The sequence below is a fragment of the Gavialis gangeticus genome, unplaced genomic scaffold (assembly GCF_001723915.1).
Source record: "Gavialis gangeticus isolate Ggan-Ray unplaced genomic scaffold, GavGan_comp1, whole genome shotgun sequence".
NCBI classification, from domain to species: Eukaryota; Metazoa; Chordata; order Crocodylia; family Gavialidae; genus Gavialis; species Gavialis gangeticus.
Window position 1 is genome coordinate 29,181,912 of NW_017729031.1, and position 15,362 is coordinate 29,197,273.

Consider the following 15,362-nt stretch of genomic DNA (forward strand, 5'->3'; position numbering starts at 1 on the left):
GGGGGGGGGGGGGTGTTGGATCTGGCTCCAGCCCTGTCCAGAGCAGGCTGAGATCATAGTATACATTACCATGCGACTGCTTGGAACATGTTCTAACTTTTAATACAACACGGTAATGCTTACTACATTCTGAATCAAATGCATGCTAAGTGTCCTGTCCAACAAGGCCCTGGCATGAGGTAGAATCCCATGGAAGATGAGAGAGTTTGTAGCTGGTATTTGTCATACTATTAACAGACAGAGGTAAAAGCCTATGTTGTAGAAATGAGGGTGTTTTGGTTTGTTAACCAAACCAAAAAATACTAATATAAACCCAACATGAATATTTCTCATATTGAAATAAAAAATGACCAGGTCAGTTTTTGATAAAAGCCTTTTGTTCAATGGTTCCATTTCAGGCCAGTTTGACAAAAGGCAAAGCAGTGAAGAGTTGGACTTAGTCAGCATGCAGGACATTAGATCCCTTTGTATCTCAATGGTTAGGTCAGGGTGTGGGAGACTTTCTGCTGCATAGGAGTCTTGAACCCATAATCCTAAGGTAGTGCCCTGTTGTCATGTTGTAGGGCAGAGGGTGGCAACCTACAGCCTGCAGAGCAGACCTGGCCCATGGAGCCATTTAATCTGGCCCGCAGATGTGGCGTTGAAGCTGTATTCAGTGGCGGTAGGCTTCAACAGCATTTGCTCTTGTCATGCCACAGCTGGGGAAAGATGGCAGGTATGGGCTGTCTTCTCATGCTGCCACAGAGTGAAGGAGCAATGTGGTGGTGGCCAGATCCTAACACCTCTGACCCAAGCTGAGTCATTCCGGCCCACAACCTGAAAACAACCACCCCTGAGGCAAGGTATTTGGGGGAAGATGGCTCTTTCCTCCATTAAAGTTGTTCCACTTGAATATTCACTGGAGCAAGATCTGAAACCCGGATGTCCTAGATGAGAGCCATAAATGCCAAACTTCATAGGGGTTGGGTATGATGGTCCAGGAGATATGCAAGAGGTAAGAATTATTGTGAATGTTATGTTTTATTGGACCAACTGCATAGTTGGTTTAGACTGAGGCAAGCTTGTGAACATGATGCAGGTTACCTAAAGAAGAATACATTGATTTGAATCATCTCAGTCTATGCCAAGCATGCTGTTGGTCCTATTAAAAAAAAAATCCAGGCTTTGTAGGATAATTTTTTCTCTTTGGCCCAATATGCATTATTTAATGCAAAGTAGAATTGTTCCAGCAAGGAAAACTAAGTGACTCTCCAAAATGAGAAATCGCCTATAACCTGGTGACTAAGCATTTTCCCGAGAGGTGGGAGACCTGGGTTCCAGTCTCTGTGGGCAGGTTCCTGGTTTAGCATCTTAACCACTAGACTATTAGATATGGGGTTAAGAGTTCCTTTGTCTTATAAAATGAAGCCAGGAAGGATTTTTAGCTGATACCATTGGTGAATTTGTGTTTAGTTTTGGGTAGACCAGAATGACTTTTGATAAATAAACTATTTGCTGAGAGGTGGAGGAAAAAATCGCTCTGTCCTAATAAAGACTGTGTAGGAGTTGTCTCAGTCCACTCATTCCTGTGGAACTGCAACCTTCCTGCCCGGGCCTCAGTGTCCTCCTATACAGAGAGTGGAAGGAAATGGTGCAGGTTCTCCAGTTGAATGACATTTGTTCCCTGCATGTTAAAGTGGTTCTTACGTGAAGTGTGGCGTGTATTCATATATCTCTACCATATGGAATTCATGACCATGTGGTCTGAAATCAAGGCTTTTTTGGCATGAGTTTGTGGTGATTGCATTATTTCCAAGTGGTAAGCTCTGAATAATTACTTTGGGTCTTCCAAAGTGAACAAGAACGTCTCCCAAGCTGAAGAGCGTGATAAATTAGGCCCTGACTAAGGATTTGAGAATCCAGCTTGTTATTGCACAGTAGAATCTGTTTGCTGGGTTGAATACATGAGAGCTTTGCTTGGGTAAGGATGCAGGATTTAGCTCAATTTATGGAGTAAAATGTCATTTGTCAGCTGTCTGGTTGGTCTAATAGAAGGTATCGCCTCTAGCATGCCGACTGCATGTCACATATTGTGCCCTCGAATGAACATCTGAAAGGGCTGCAGTGCAAACAATAATTTTGATTACAATGGATGGGCTGGGGAGAAGGGTGAGGAAGATAATTTACTGAAAATGATCCATGTGTGCATTTATAGAAAAGCACATAATTTCACACTCACCACTTCTGTTCTCTACATAAATTGAATACATGCTACTCTAGTACCAAGTGTGCTACAATAGGATGATCACTTACCATATAGCCACACAGATTTCATATGGATTCTCACAGTAGGAGTTCAAATTGCAGTTGCTGTAGCATACCTTGTCTTCACACACTGGGATTGTGTAGTCACACCACTTACACAAGTTGGTCTTCAGATTCCTTCGTGTCCAGGCATAACATGCTGGAGGAGAAAAAGAAAAAGAATTGAAGCGAAGCCATGTAAACTTTTAAGTGGATGATGGATTTTCTGTGTCAGTCTTGTCTTAGGTCTTAGTTTGCCTAGGAACAATAATGGACCCAGCATTGTCTGTGATTTGCAGAACCCGCAGTCTACTGGAGGGGTCTGAGTGGGCTCAGTTGTTTGTAAGTGCATTTATTTATCATTTCTACCTATGGGGACTTTTTTACCATCTTGTACCATCTACACTTTTCCCAGAGCCTGACAAAGGGACTTTGATCCCAAAAGCTTGCAGAAAAGGACAATTTTCTTGCCATTTTCCAGTTGGTCTAATAAAAGGTATCATTTTGGAACCAAGACTTGTAGTTTTTTGTATGTCTTTATTTATCCTTTTCACTTGCTGAACTCTTCTGTCAAATGCGTTTTGGATTATGCCACAGTTCACAGAGAGCAGATGTAGCTATGTAAGCACCAAGGAAGCAAGAGAGGTCATTTCACAGCTTGAAAATTCACAAAGACCTATTTTTGTCTCCTTTAAATTTCCCATACTGCTCACTGTCAGAAAGGAAACGTTTCCTTTTTTCATTGGACTTAACCTTCATATGTCTGAATACATGAAGAGTCCTTAAGAAGTAAAATATTGGGTCAGTCTCTGCAAATGCTTCTCTCTACTGGTCTTCTGAGAAAAAGGGGACAATTTCACTAGTCTGAGGCTCAGCCCCTTTTCCTTTGTATACTGTATTCTGATTATAAGTCTCTCTTTTCCTCTTTGACTTGTATGCCAGGCCCCTACTGTTTTCACTCTTGCATTGACTAGAAGTGTTTTTGTGCATCCAATAATGATATCAAATTGGAATATTTTTCAGTGCAGTTTTTATTTTTGCTTTTTTTTTAGTGCATTTAACCCTCTGGATCCTACCCTTTGTTATTTGATTCTCTGCTTCGGAGAAGGCAATAGCTAGTCAAGGTCTTTTACATATAGTGATCAACTTTTATGTTCAGGGAAAATGCTGCTTGTCCTAAAATTGAAACTGAACACGCTGGGAGTTGACTTGTGTGTAGGATTGACTTCCAGTGAGAACGTGATATTCAGCGAGTTTGTCCAGCTTGTGAAATGTCAGCCTGAGCTCTGCTCTTATGGGGCTCTCCACTGAATCAGGCATTAAACTGGACACGAAGAGACCTGGATTCAATTCCTGGCCGTCACAGATACGGTGTTAGATTATAAGTTATGGGTATGGTTATACATATTATTACTAGAGTAGTCAGTAGCAGTCTAACCAGAGTAGCACAGTGTAGCGTGGGCTTGAAAACTCAACCGAGAAGCAGAGTAAATTAATTTGTGTTCTTACGGCTGGTCCACTACCAACACCCAAGATGGCTAGTTTAAAGCTTTTTTATGTATCCCTGCGCACACAAGGGATGTAGAGAGGTTTCTTTAGTTAGGACCTATTCCACCCCTCCTGTGGAAATGGTTTCATTTTGGGACAATTAAAGAGCCATTGGCTCAGAGAACAAGTGAATGAGTAAACATGACTAATTGTCCTGGAACAGATACAACAAGACACAAAGATGCAGTAATCAGAGGGGTTGTCTCTACTGCCTCAGTGCTGAATCTGGGAGTGCAGCCAACTAGCCTGGCTTGCCTATTCCTCCCTGTTTCAGGCCCACTGAATCCTGCAAATGAAGCAATATAGCTACTGTCAAGTGTCTCCGAGCACAAGCCAATAAGCAGGCACAAAAACAGTGCATCGTCCCATTTATGAGATCTGACATGTACAGAGGGGGAGTGAGAGCCCGGGGTGCATTTCTCAGAGGCCCCCCTGGGCTCCGCATGGAGGCTGTGAATAGCTGGAGGCCTTGCCTTAATCTATGGACAGGTTTATTAAACACAAGGGCTTGATTTACTGCCATTCCCATATAAACTGCCTCTGGATGTCCATAGAAGTTTTGACCAGGAATCATAGGCAGCCTTTGGGTGGTGCTTTTTATCTTCAAAGCACCGTAGAAAATAAATAAGCGTTACCATCATGTGCTATGGATGGTGAAACTGAGGCATAAAGATCAAGTAACCTCTTCTCCAAAAGAGTGAGTGCCAGAACCAGCATCAGGACTTGGGAACTCCTTAGTTTTTGTCTCATGTTCCTTCCTGGAGCCGTCTGTCTTACTCTAGATATTAGCACCTTCACATTTGGCACTCTCCTGGTGTTTTTGAAGGGAAATGAACATCTCCAACCATACATGCTAGACCAGGGGTGAGCAAAATGCGGCCCACAGGCCACGTGCGGCCTGCCAGTCCATTCTATCCAGCCCACGGGGCCCCTAACAAATTTATAGTATTAATATTTATCTGCCCCTGGCTGCCTGTTATGCGGCCCTCGATGGCTTGCCAAAACTCAGTAAGTGGCCCTCCGCCCAAAATAATTGCCCGCCCTGTTCGCTCATCCATAGAAGAAGAGTAAAAGGACAAATGTGATTCTAAAAGTTACTTCAGTGACAGGTAGGCAGACAGAGAGACAGACACCAATGCAAACTCTTGGTGTTAAATATTTACATTCAGATACTTCAGACTGCTCCACACTGCTGCCCCCCTGGACCTCACCTTCTCAACATGCTCTGTCTGTGCATAAGACTGACTTGGCCAAAGTAGTTTGCAGAATTTAGGCCTCTGATTATTATAATGCATGTTTAACAAGAGAATATTGTCTTGGGGCCTATGGAGAAGCTTGCAATTCAGCAGTTATTTGGTCTCCAAAATGAATAGCTTGATGGAAATATCAACCTCTTTCAAAAGGTTAATGAACTGATGGAAACGAGATCCAAAAGAGTCAAAACTCTTTGGAAAGAGTTTTGTTTTAAAATAGGTTCAACATGTGATTCCATGAGCTGCTCTATAAGGAGTAGGTTATGGAACACGCTTTCTCTTTTAATAAGTAAAAATAAGTGTCAGAAACCCACTAAAAATCTCTTTAGAACTTTGTGTCCTTGAACCGCTAGCTCGTAGGCACAGTTTAACTGCCACATCACTCATCTTTGTCCTAATTAGACCCAGATGAACACTTTCAATATTAATACTCAGATGATTTAATAAAGCTGCACAAGCAGTAAAAGTAACAATACACTTCCATAAAGGGGTTCCAGATGTTGCCAAGGCAAATGCTAAACATCAAAATACAAACTTCAAAAAAAAAAAAAAAAAGCTGGATAAGCAAAACTTGGAACAAACTATAAACTAATTAAATGTGGGCTGAGTTTTCCAACAATAAATTGAAGCCATAAGGACATGATGTGATCCAATAACTAGTACAGTTAGTCAAAAGGACTGTGCAACAACAGTTCAGAAGGGTGGCTTGAAGTCACCAGTAGGTGGGTTGCTTTGGGCTTGGTGCCTGATCAGTAGAAATGTTTGTCCCTCCTGTGTGAGAAGATGGTCAGGTTTTCTGTATCTGTTGCTGTGAATCCAGGGAGGATCTAGGATGAATTGGAGCTGCCTTCTGTGCATCTGAAGGAAGAAATGAACCACAGCAAAGTCTTTGGGTATCCCCTCCTGCACCATAGCCAAGAATCGTTTAGGTGTGCTTTCCAACCATCTTGGTAGCATCCCTCTTTCTGTGCTCTTGAGACCAGGAGGGACCCTGGGCTACCACATATTGTCCCTTGTTTTCTGTATGCCATGTGTCATGTTGTCTTCCTGCTATAGCGATCTAGAACAGCTCTCCCGGCCATTTGCTGCACCAGTTCTGTCCATCTCAATTAACAGCAGACAGATCTCAGCCTCTGCAACATGAGGCTCGATGAGCAATCCTATCATGGTGAAGTGAAGTGTTGAGATACCGCAGTGACAGTCACAGCCTAAGAATCTGAATGGAATAGATAGTACTCACTAGAGAAAGAGTACGTGTCACAGCATATCCCTAAGAGGCCCTGTATGACAAGCTCCATATAGTACAACCTCAATACAATAAACCCCTGCTTTGAACAATCCCAACAGCAGGAACTGTTTGGCATTGGGTTTTTTCCGTTGTTATGTTGCAACAAATTGACTAACCCTATTATAACAAGTATCCATTTTTAATTAATTTTTTTCCTAGCCTCAGAGGGATTCATTATAAGGAGGTTATATTGCATAATGAGATCTGTGTGCTGGATCTTCTGCAGAGCCACATGTTCCATTGTCCTCAAGCACTGAATATCCATAAGCAATTAAGAAGAGTTGCCAGGAGTCCATGGTACATTGCAGACATGCTAGAGAAGCCAAAGACATGTCCCAGCCAAAAAGGTGATGTGAGCTATGCCGTCCATTTTGGGGAGAGGTGGAAGGAGCAGCCTCTCTTCTCCTGCATGCCCTCTCACAAGCCACTCTGCAACCAGCAAACAGCAAAGAAACAGAGAGAGAGATGCCCAGCAGACCTGTCCTTCCCCCCCACCCCCAAAAGCTTCAAAAGCATCTGATCCATGGGCCCAGCTCAAATTCATCTCTATACAAAGTTAAGACTATTTTAACTTTTGAATGTAAAAGTTGCGCTTGAGTTACTTGGACTGTGAAAGGCAGAAGTGCAATGCTTAATATATAAACTCTCGGTACCTTTTGGGTATTTGTGTAATATGAATAATGACATATTTTATAGAGTCATAGATGTTAGGGTCGGAAGGGACCTCAGCAGATCATCGAGTCTGACTCCCTGCCTAGGCAGGAAAGAGTGCTGGGGTCAGACGATCCCAGCCAGATGTCTATCCAAGGACTTCCCTTGTTTGAATCACTATATAATCCTTTGGGAATCTTTGTGCTATTTCTTTGAGGCAGGTCAGTAAGCATATCACATCCACGCATTGCCTATGGCAATGCTGAGGAATGGAGTGGGCAGGTGACTTGATCGAGGCTATGCAGCATATCGGTAGAAAAGTGTGAATTGGAGTTTACAAGCGGTGGCATCTCAACTCCCTGATTGTTCTTTGAGGCCAGGTTACCTCTATAAAAATGGTCATGCAAGCATCATGAGTGAAAAAGGCTTAGTGTAGGCTTGGTCTTCCCAAAGAAAGGTCTTGCAATACTTGAAGCAAGCAAACGGACACTGAAAATGATGAGGAGCTATAAAGGACCCTTTGAAGCACTGCAAGGCAGGACTTGGTTTGTGCTACTTAAGTGCCTGCATTTGAAAGTGGAGGGCTGCTTTCTTTGTCCATGTTTGGTCCTTGTTTAGTGATGTCAAATGCTGCGTAGGCAAGGCAACTCCCTGTTAAAGATGCTTCTGAAGCAACTCGCATGTGTTTCTTATTGTGCCATGTATAGGCAGTCATTACCACCTAGTTTGTTCCCAATCCACCTGCCTGAAACTAGGCTGTGAGTAACTGAAACGCACAGCTGAGATGTCTTGCTTGGGGTCAGTCCCCAGTAAGTTGGGGACATTAACCCACAAGCGAACAAGAGATTTGGGCAAGTTTAAGGATATTTGGATCACACAGAGCTGGTGTGTAGCTTTCCTGATACATCTCAACTGCCTTGTATTTTCTGGTGAACTTGCACAGATCTGGGCTCAGGGCAATGCTTTAGATTTGGATTTCATCCCTGGCTAAGGATGCAGTACAAAATAACAGAGCTGCTTGTAAAAGTATTACGAGAATTAAAATTTTCTATCCTGATTATATGCAGCATGTGTTTCTCAAGACTAAAAGCAGCAGCAATGCCTATAGGCTCTAGTTTCCCTATGACCCATGAGATGACCCTAGAAACCTTTCCTATCAGCAGGTTGATCCACAGCTGCATTTCCTATGCGCAGCAATGACCAGTGTCAGAGATTGGATACTGGGCTAGATCTGGCCTGATTCCCAGGTTCCTGATGCCCAATTAGATGTTGAGGTTTTATGGCCTGAAAGGACTCTGAACATTTAGTCTGACCTCCTGCAACAAGACAGCCTATAGAATGCCCTTGAATTGATTCCCACTTGAACCCGAGCATATCTTTTAGAAAGACATCACGTCTCCATTGCAAATGTCCCAGTGATGGACACTCATAGTTGATGAGTTTTTTGAAATGTCTAATTACTCTTGCTGTTAAAAATATTCACCTTATTTTTAGTCTGAATTTAATTAGCTTTAGAGTCCTTAAATTGTGTTACAGATTTGGCTGCTAAACTGCAGAGACCTCTCTGATAACGTATGTACTCTACATTTTCATCAAGATATCCAGGATATCAGATCCAAATTTCTGGAACTGGAAAGAGACGGAGTAGCAAATTTGCCAAGTTACCCCATGAGGCACAAAGCACATGTGCCATTAGACTCGGTGCTGCGTTGTTGCGTATTTAGTTCAGAAGATGGAGGGCAGGATTCAGATACATAGGCTCGTGTTGCCCTGTATAATAAACTGCTGCGCTTGGGCTCGTTGTGTGCGTAAAGGCTGGAATGAGTCCATGTTTCCTGGTGAATAAAAGAAATGGTTGAATTTGATTGCATGAGACAGGAGTGCTTGTCAATGCCAAGAAAGATGTGCAGTATGCATTTTTTAGCCTACTTGGAGCCTGTTCAAAACTAGGATGGCAATGGATTTATTTTACCATTTACTTTTTATTGATAAAAATATCTAATTTAAATTCAAATGTCATGTAAATATTACTTTGTCCTGCTACCAAAGAAACTTGAATATGCAAGGAGTGTAGCAGGGAGGTTCCCAAGTCTGCTTTAGGTGTTTAAGTTCAACATAACAGTTCAACTTCATTGCAAACTTCTGTACAATAGGAATAGAGGAGATCTGCAGAATAGGACATTTATCTCTGAAAGGTAGTAATTCTAGGACAATTGCTGTGCTTTGCCTCGGGTGTGATGTGTCAGATGACGAGGTTTCATGCAGCAAACTTAGGGGTATGCTGTCACAACACACTTTGATGCATCTGTGCTAGCTTTTGAGCTCAGTACCCAAGCAATCCACCTATCACACCAGTCAGTAGAGACAAGGACTTGGCCCAGAGGGAGAAGCCAGGATTTTTTTTCAGTTCTCTTGGACTTTAACGTATTTGTTCTCCAAGCCCCGGCTCCCAGAAATCAGTTAAGACTGTTCTAATCTATCTGTGATATTCCCTTAGTTTGACTGTCAACATATCACATTTGATCTTACTGGAGCTCACTTAGGCCATCTCAAGTCCACGATTGTTTTTGCCTGTTCTTGCTTAAAATGTCCTACCTCATAAATCTTTCCCTGTTTCCCTAGGGAAATTGTTCCACGATTAGTCTTGCCTCCTTTTTTAATCTAAATTTTCCAATTCTGAATCCCAGCCTGCTCTTCCTACTCCTACCTTCTTTACCACCCTATGCAATAATTTCCTTCTCTGAATATTGATGCCATTGGAACACTAGCCATCTTCTCAGCATTGTCATTTAGCTAGCTGCACCTGTTGAAAACTAGATCCTACAAAACCCCTATCCCATGAATAAACTCCTGTGGCCCTTGTATGAGAGAGGAATGCCTGATGTTCGGTTTGGCTCTTTTGGAAGCTCCCACTTCACCAGGGAAGCTGTCATTTCTTTCCTGACCTCCCACCAGCTTGTCCACAGCTTCCTGGTGCCTGTGACTGCATTTAGCCTTCAAGGGGCCAGTCTCACCAGAGAGCCACTGCAGGAGATGATGGCTTTTTTGCAGCACCGCTGTACTGATAATTATTTTCTGTATTGTGCTGCCTCTTATTTTTAAAAACAACAACAGCAGAGACTGACTCATCGATCCTACGGTCTGTGAGTCAGCTTTTATTTCTGGATTCCACCTTTCTGCCCTTGGCAATGAAATGCATTGTTACACCCCCCCCACACACACATACACACTGTCTTTCTTTTTCCTATAAAAACAAAGCAATTTCCATACTGCTGATGAAACGCAAATGATTTTACTCTGCATGCTCTGGCTTTCATTTTCCATTTGTATAAACTTTTCAAATGCAGTGACGATGGTTGTAATTCAAGCCTATTTCTTTTCTTTTCTTTTTTTTTTTCTTCCAGCCAGCCTTTCTGCAAACCAACAGCAAGGAGTCATTTAGAACGCCAACGTGAGCATGGAAAATGGAGTAATTAACCTTTTGTCCCCTGAATTATCGTCTTGTGCTGTCTAGCAGTGGGAATTGGGGGCAACCGTACAGGTAGAATGGGCAGTGGGGTCTGCGGGAGGAAATCCTGAGTGGGGCACAGAAAGAACATGTTGACAGCTGGAAGAAGAGGAGGCATATAGGTTTGGGAAACCCCAGTGGTGAATGCTGTGAACAAGGAAACTGGGTCTGCTGAACAGACATGGAAGATCAGTGTGGAACAAGTGAGGCAGTGTGCTTGGTGGCAGTGGAAATAAGTGAGTGGGGGTGGATGGCGGTTGCCTAGTCCTGTGAGAGAAGAGAAGAGCTGTTGGGTGGCAGGCGGAGAGGGAAGGGAGGTGGCCAGGGCACAAGTAGGGAGAGAAGGCATCAGACACCCCCCAACCATTGTATGCAGGCAGCCCTCTGACCTCTTGATCTGAAAGCTGTTTCTTATGCTGCAGAGTGGGCTCAGCAGGTTGGTTGCAAATCAGAATTGGGGCAGGTGACTGAAGCAGAAGGTTTGATGGCAAATACATGCTCCACCCATTCTAGAGACCAGCCACTTCCACAGCAATGCTGCCAGCTCCATTCCTGTCCTGAGATCTCTTGCAGCAAGACTGGTGACACATGAGTGCGCTCTGGTGATAATGCAAGCAAAACAGGAGCTGGTTTGCAGATTTGGGGGTGGATTCTGGTCCTTGCTGCCTGTAGGCAACTCTGGGAAGGCTACTGTAAGTCAGAGCAGCTTCTAGGCTGCTTTAACTTCTGTCAAGGGCCATTTGGGCTCTGCAGCAGCCCAAGGTCCAGGCAGCACCACGTGGAAAGTTTCTTCTGTTCCTCCTCCTGCAGGGTTTGCCTTCTGTTGTGTCCCACCCATGGGTCCGAAGGACATGATGTGCTCCTGGCCTCCTTAGATCAGAGAATACTATGTGCACACAAAGCATAATGCATCAGGCCAGCCAAACACATCCCTTACAGAGTCTCTGGGGTGCGTAAAAGCCCCAAGCTTTTTTGCATAGAGATGGAAGGCACAAGGTCCTGTCAGCTTGCCAACCACCTCTCATCTCATCTCTGAGTCATGCCACTTCCAGGTTCCTCTTTATCGGGTGATGCATTTTAGAGCAGTAGGACTGGAGTGTTAAAGGGATTTAGATGCCTAAAGAGGCAGGTGGGTACCTCCCATTAGGGACTTGGGTCCTAAAGGGTGTTAGAGAAGCCCATTCAGCCCCTGCATCTCAATAGTAGTGTTAAGAACCTGGGGCTGAGCCTGCCCACTGCGATCATTGAAAAAGCGGAGTGAATCATTCAAGATAAATAATGGGATCATCAGTCTCGGGCTCTGCTGTGCACAAAGGACTCCATTCATTGTGAATGTACAAAGGGCCCCGAGGACGCAGCAGCCAACACCTACGCTGCACAGGAACTGTTACAACTCTTGCCCTGCTCCTCGCTCTCCTTTGGGAGCGGCATGGGGGTGCGATGTTGGGCCTCCTCCAACAGGCAGAATCAGGCATGTAGCTTCCTGCACCTGGGGTCTCTAGCAGAGTGGGGAAGTTAAGATTAAAAGGGGGCTGTACAGCTGAGCAGGCTGTGATTTCCTACTGGAAATGCTCAGGAACATCTTGCAAACTGATCATTCTTGAATACATTTATTTTACAAATATTTTACAAATAATTATACCTATGTCCCCTTTCAGGGCCGCACATAGTACCTGGTTTAGAGCCAGCTGATGGGAAATGCTTTGATATTTGGGCTGAGTGTGCTTGTGACACAAGTTTTGATACCCGTTTCCCTGACTCGAGTTACTTCTGGATTTATGAATGACTATGGAACTAGGTGGCAAGCCCAGCCTGAGTTTTGAACTCTAATTTGTTTAGCTTAGCTAAGATAACGTGCGGTTTAATTTATTTTTATGAGCTTTATAAAACTCTGTTGAGCTGATATTTGTGCAAATTAAACAAACAAACAAGGTCATCACAAATGGGGCTGAACTTAAATCCATTTTCAAGTGCAAAAGACTTCTCGGAGCATATTTTTCCCCTATTTTTTTCATGCAGGCTCCAGTTACAACCTCTTGGAAAAAAGGGTACAGATGGATTGGACAGTATTAAGCTACAAGAAACTGCAAGGCAGTGCTCTCCACTTACATATTGGATGTGATGTTGAAGGTAATAAAGGCAATATTTCTTTTCTTTATGGATTTCTTTCTGTCCTTGTTAAACAGGACTTCTGGTATATTGATTTGTCATTTCTGTTTTACCCATAGTATTATCTTTTTAAATGTTAAAATTAGTGGGAAAAGACCTACAAAAGGTAATTAAAAAGAAAAGCTGCACATTTGAGGTCTTGTTAACATCTTGATATTCAGGCCAGCAGGCTCCAAAGTCTATTGAAGTCAACATAAGACTCCCATTGATTCTGAAAGGCTTTGGATTGGGCCCAGAAGGGCAATGAATGCAAATAGGAGGTGCACATCTGGGGCACTATTCACTCTCACTCACTGTAATAGCAACCTAAGGCTGTCTAAGGGTGATGCTGCCTCGGCACTAGGGCAGATTCTATTCTCTGTCACTCCAGTTTCTATCCAGAGTGGTTAGGTTGATGTTAATGGAGTTATTTGGCATGACTGAAAAGAGAATTTGGTCCATTTTGTTCTTGCTTTTGCTGAAACTCTGAAATGCCTCTAGAAGTTCTCCACAGAAATGTCTAAAAATGTCATACGTTTTCAGAGCTGCTTCAATTAAACACTTGCTTAAGTCACATAAAGGTAATGAAGAGAAGAACGTTTTGTTACAAGTTGCCACTTTTTCAATTTGGTAAGCCTCGCATTCAGCAAAGCACTTAACCAGATATTTAACTTTATGTACGGACTTAATTCCACCCTCTTTGGCAAAAGACTTGGTCCCGTGGTTGAAGTCAAGCATGCATTTTGTTGAAGCAGGCTCTAACTTAGTTGGGAAACAGTGTAACAGCTCAGAACTGATTGCTTCTTGTACTGCCAGGATTTCTTTTTAAAAGGTTTGTTAGGCCAAGCTGAGTTGCTTTGACTAGTGCTGAGTAATACAAGTCTCAGCCTAGGAGAAGGAAAAACTAAATTGAGCCATACCGCTGGACTGTATTGGGACATGGCAACTGGTCAGTGAAGGGTGAATTCACAGGTCAATATATGCAATGCTGTTCTAAATTTTGTCAGGGAATATACAAGGTGCGGCAGCTTAGTTGGTAACTCCTGCTTACTCAGTAAGATCTCTGAACTTGGGGATCTTAGTGTAGGGGCCACATTTTAAAAAAGGCTCAACATCCAGGAGCTTCCATTGCAAATCTAGCCTCAAGCAGTTTGTATATCAGAGCAATAGTACTCCAGGTCACACTGGACTTCAATACAGCTGATGACCAGTAACTGCAATATGTTGAGGCCTTGTTGTAATATTGCTCCTAAACTGCTGTTGCTGTAATAGGGAGTGTTCTCCGAATGCTCATCTGGGAAAATTCCCATGGAAAATGTTGCTGGTCTGTGATGACTGCTCTTACCAGGTGGTGTTGTTGTTCATACCATGTAACCATTAAATGGTAGCGTGCACAGGCTCTTGCATGCAATTTTAATCAGTACATTCAACAGCCATTGCCAAACAGTGTAAAATCTACTTTGAAGCACCAAAGCAATTGTGAGTTTACCCTGTGATGATTGTATTTATCCAGCTGAAAGTTCAGCGGCTGCCTGCTAATTACTACGCTATGAAATTCAAATGTGAACAGTTATGATATGTAAACCAAGGCACTGGCACTTGATCCAATCATGGGGCCTGCTTGAAAACAGGTAAAGGGTTATTATTTAAAATTCAGAAGAATCGTCATCATCATCCTGCTATTTTGAAGGCAGAGATGCAACCCACAAGCTTCCAGCAAGCAAAAGTCCATCTCGCTATACGTGTGAGTGCACCAGTTCATAAACGTATGCCCGTGGGAGTGCATGCATCAGTCTTTACTAGTGCCATAATGGGGAGGGCCCATATCCAAAAGCTTGAAGCATGCTAAATCCCCTCAAACCAAAAACTCTCCCACTTGCTCCCCTCCATTGAGCTGTGCAGCATGATTTGTGGGTCAATCATTTGAGCCTTCACTGTGAACCAGTGAAGAAAACAAGTCCTTCACCCAAGGATTACTTGCTGAGAAAGCTGTGCCTCCAGCCCCCTCTGGCTGCTCTCGGCTATGCTGTCTCACTCCAAGACGGTCGGGATGCAGAGTTTGTTGGATAACTGATTATTTAATGACTGAGGAGGGGGAAAAATTGCTGAGTGCAAGACTCACGAAATGGTTCTGCCAGCACTGCTTAGGACTCATACCTCCTTCATCGAGAGAATAAAGAGAAAGCAACTGGAAGCTCACCGAGCTTGGGCAGAAAGTATTGCTAGTGTGAGATGTCTTAACACACGGAAAGTCATTCTGCAGCAGCTGAATTTTCAGGATGTCCTGCAAGCGTAGCAGGCAGCTCGGTCTCACAAGACAATAAAATTGTGCCAAACGAGGCATCAACTCGCCAAACATAAAAGGTAAAGCGAAGCTGAAGTGACCTCTCCAAGGTGCACACAAAAGCCTGGACAGTGTAGATGGGCCCTGCAATTGCTGTCCTGTGAAACAGCATGCAGCAATAACTCAGTAGCGGTTAGATCATAGGTGGCTGAGGATGCCCACGGCTTACTGACTAACAGAGTACAAAGTGCTCTTGCCCAGAGCTCTTATCCAGGCACTAGAAAGCTCCTAAGGATTCAGTGGGGTCCTAGGTTGCCAGTCTCAATAGCAAAAGGTGGGAGCCCTGTTATCTCCATTTTTTTTTCCTGCTCGTTTCTCCTAGGCTGCTAGTGAAGTCTT

The 15,362-nt window shown here is 43.5% G+C and overlaps 1 protein-coding gene across 1 annotated transcript in view; it reads right to left on the bottom strand.

Moving 5' to 3' along the window:
* The window catches only part of LOC109301398 (TGF-beta receptor type-2-like), a 63,935-nt gene that overhangs the window by 30,263 nt on the left and 18,310 nt on the right, over positions 1 to 15,362 (bottom strand). Inside the window, exon 2 of the mRNA XM_019522555.1 lies at positions 2,293 to 2,443. Within this exon, the coding sequence (XP_019378100.1) occupies positions 2,293 to 2,443 (151 nt within the window). The remainder of the gene's footprint in view (positions 1 to 2,292; positions 2,444 to 15,362) is intronic.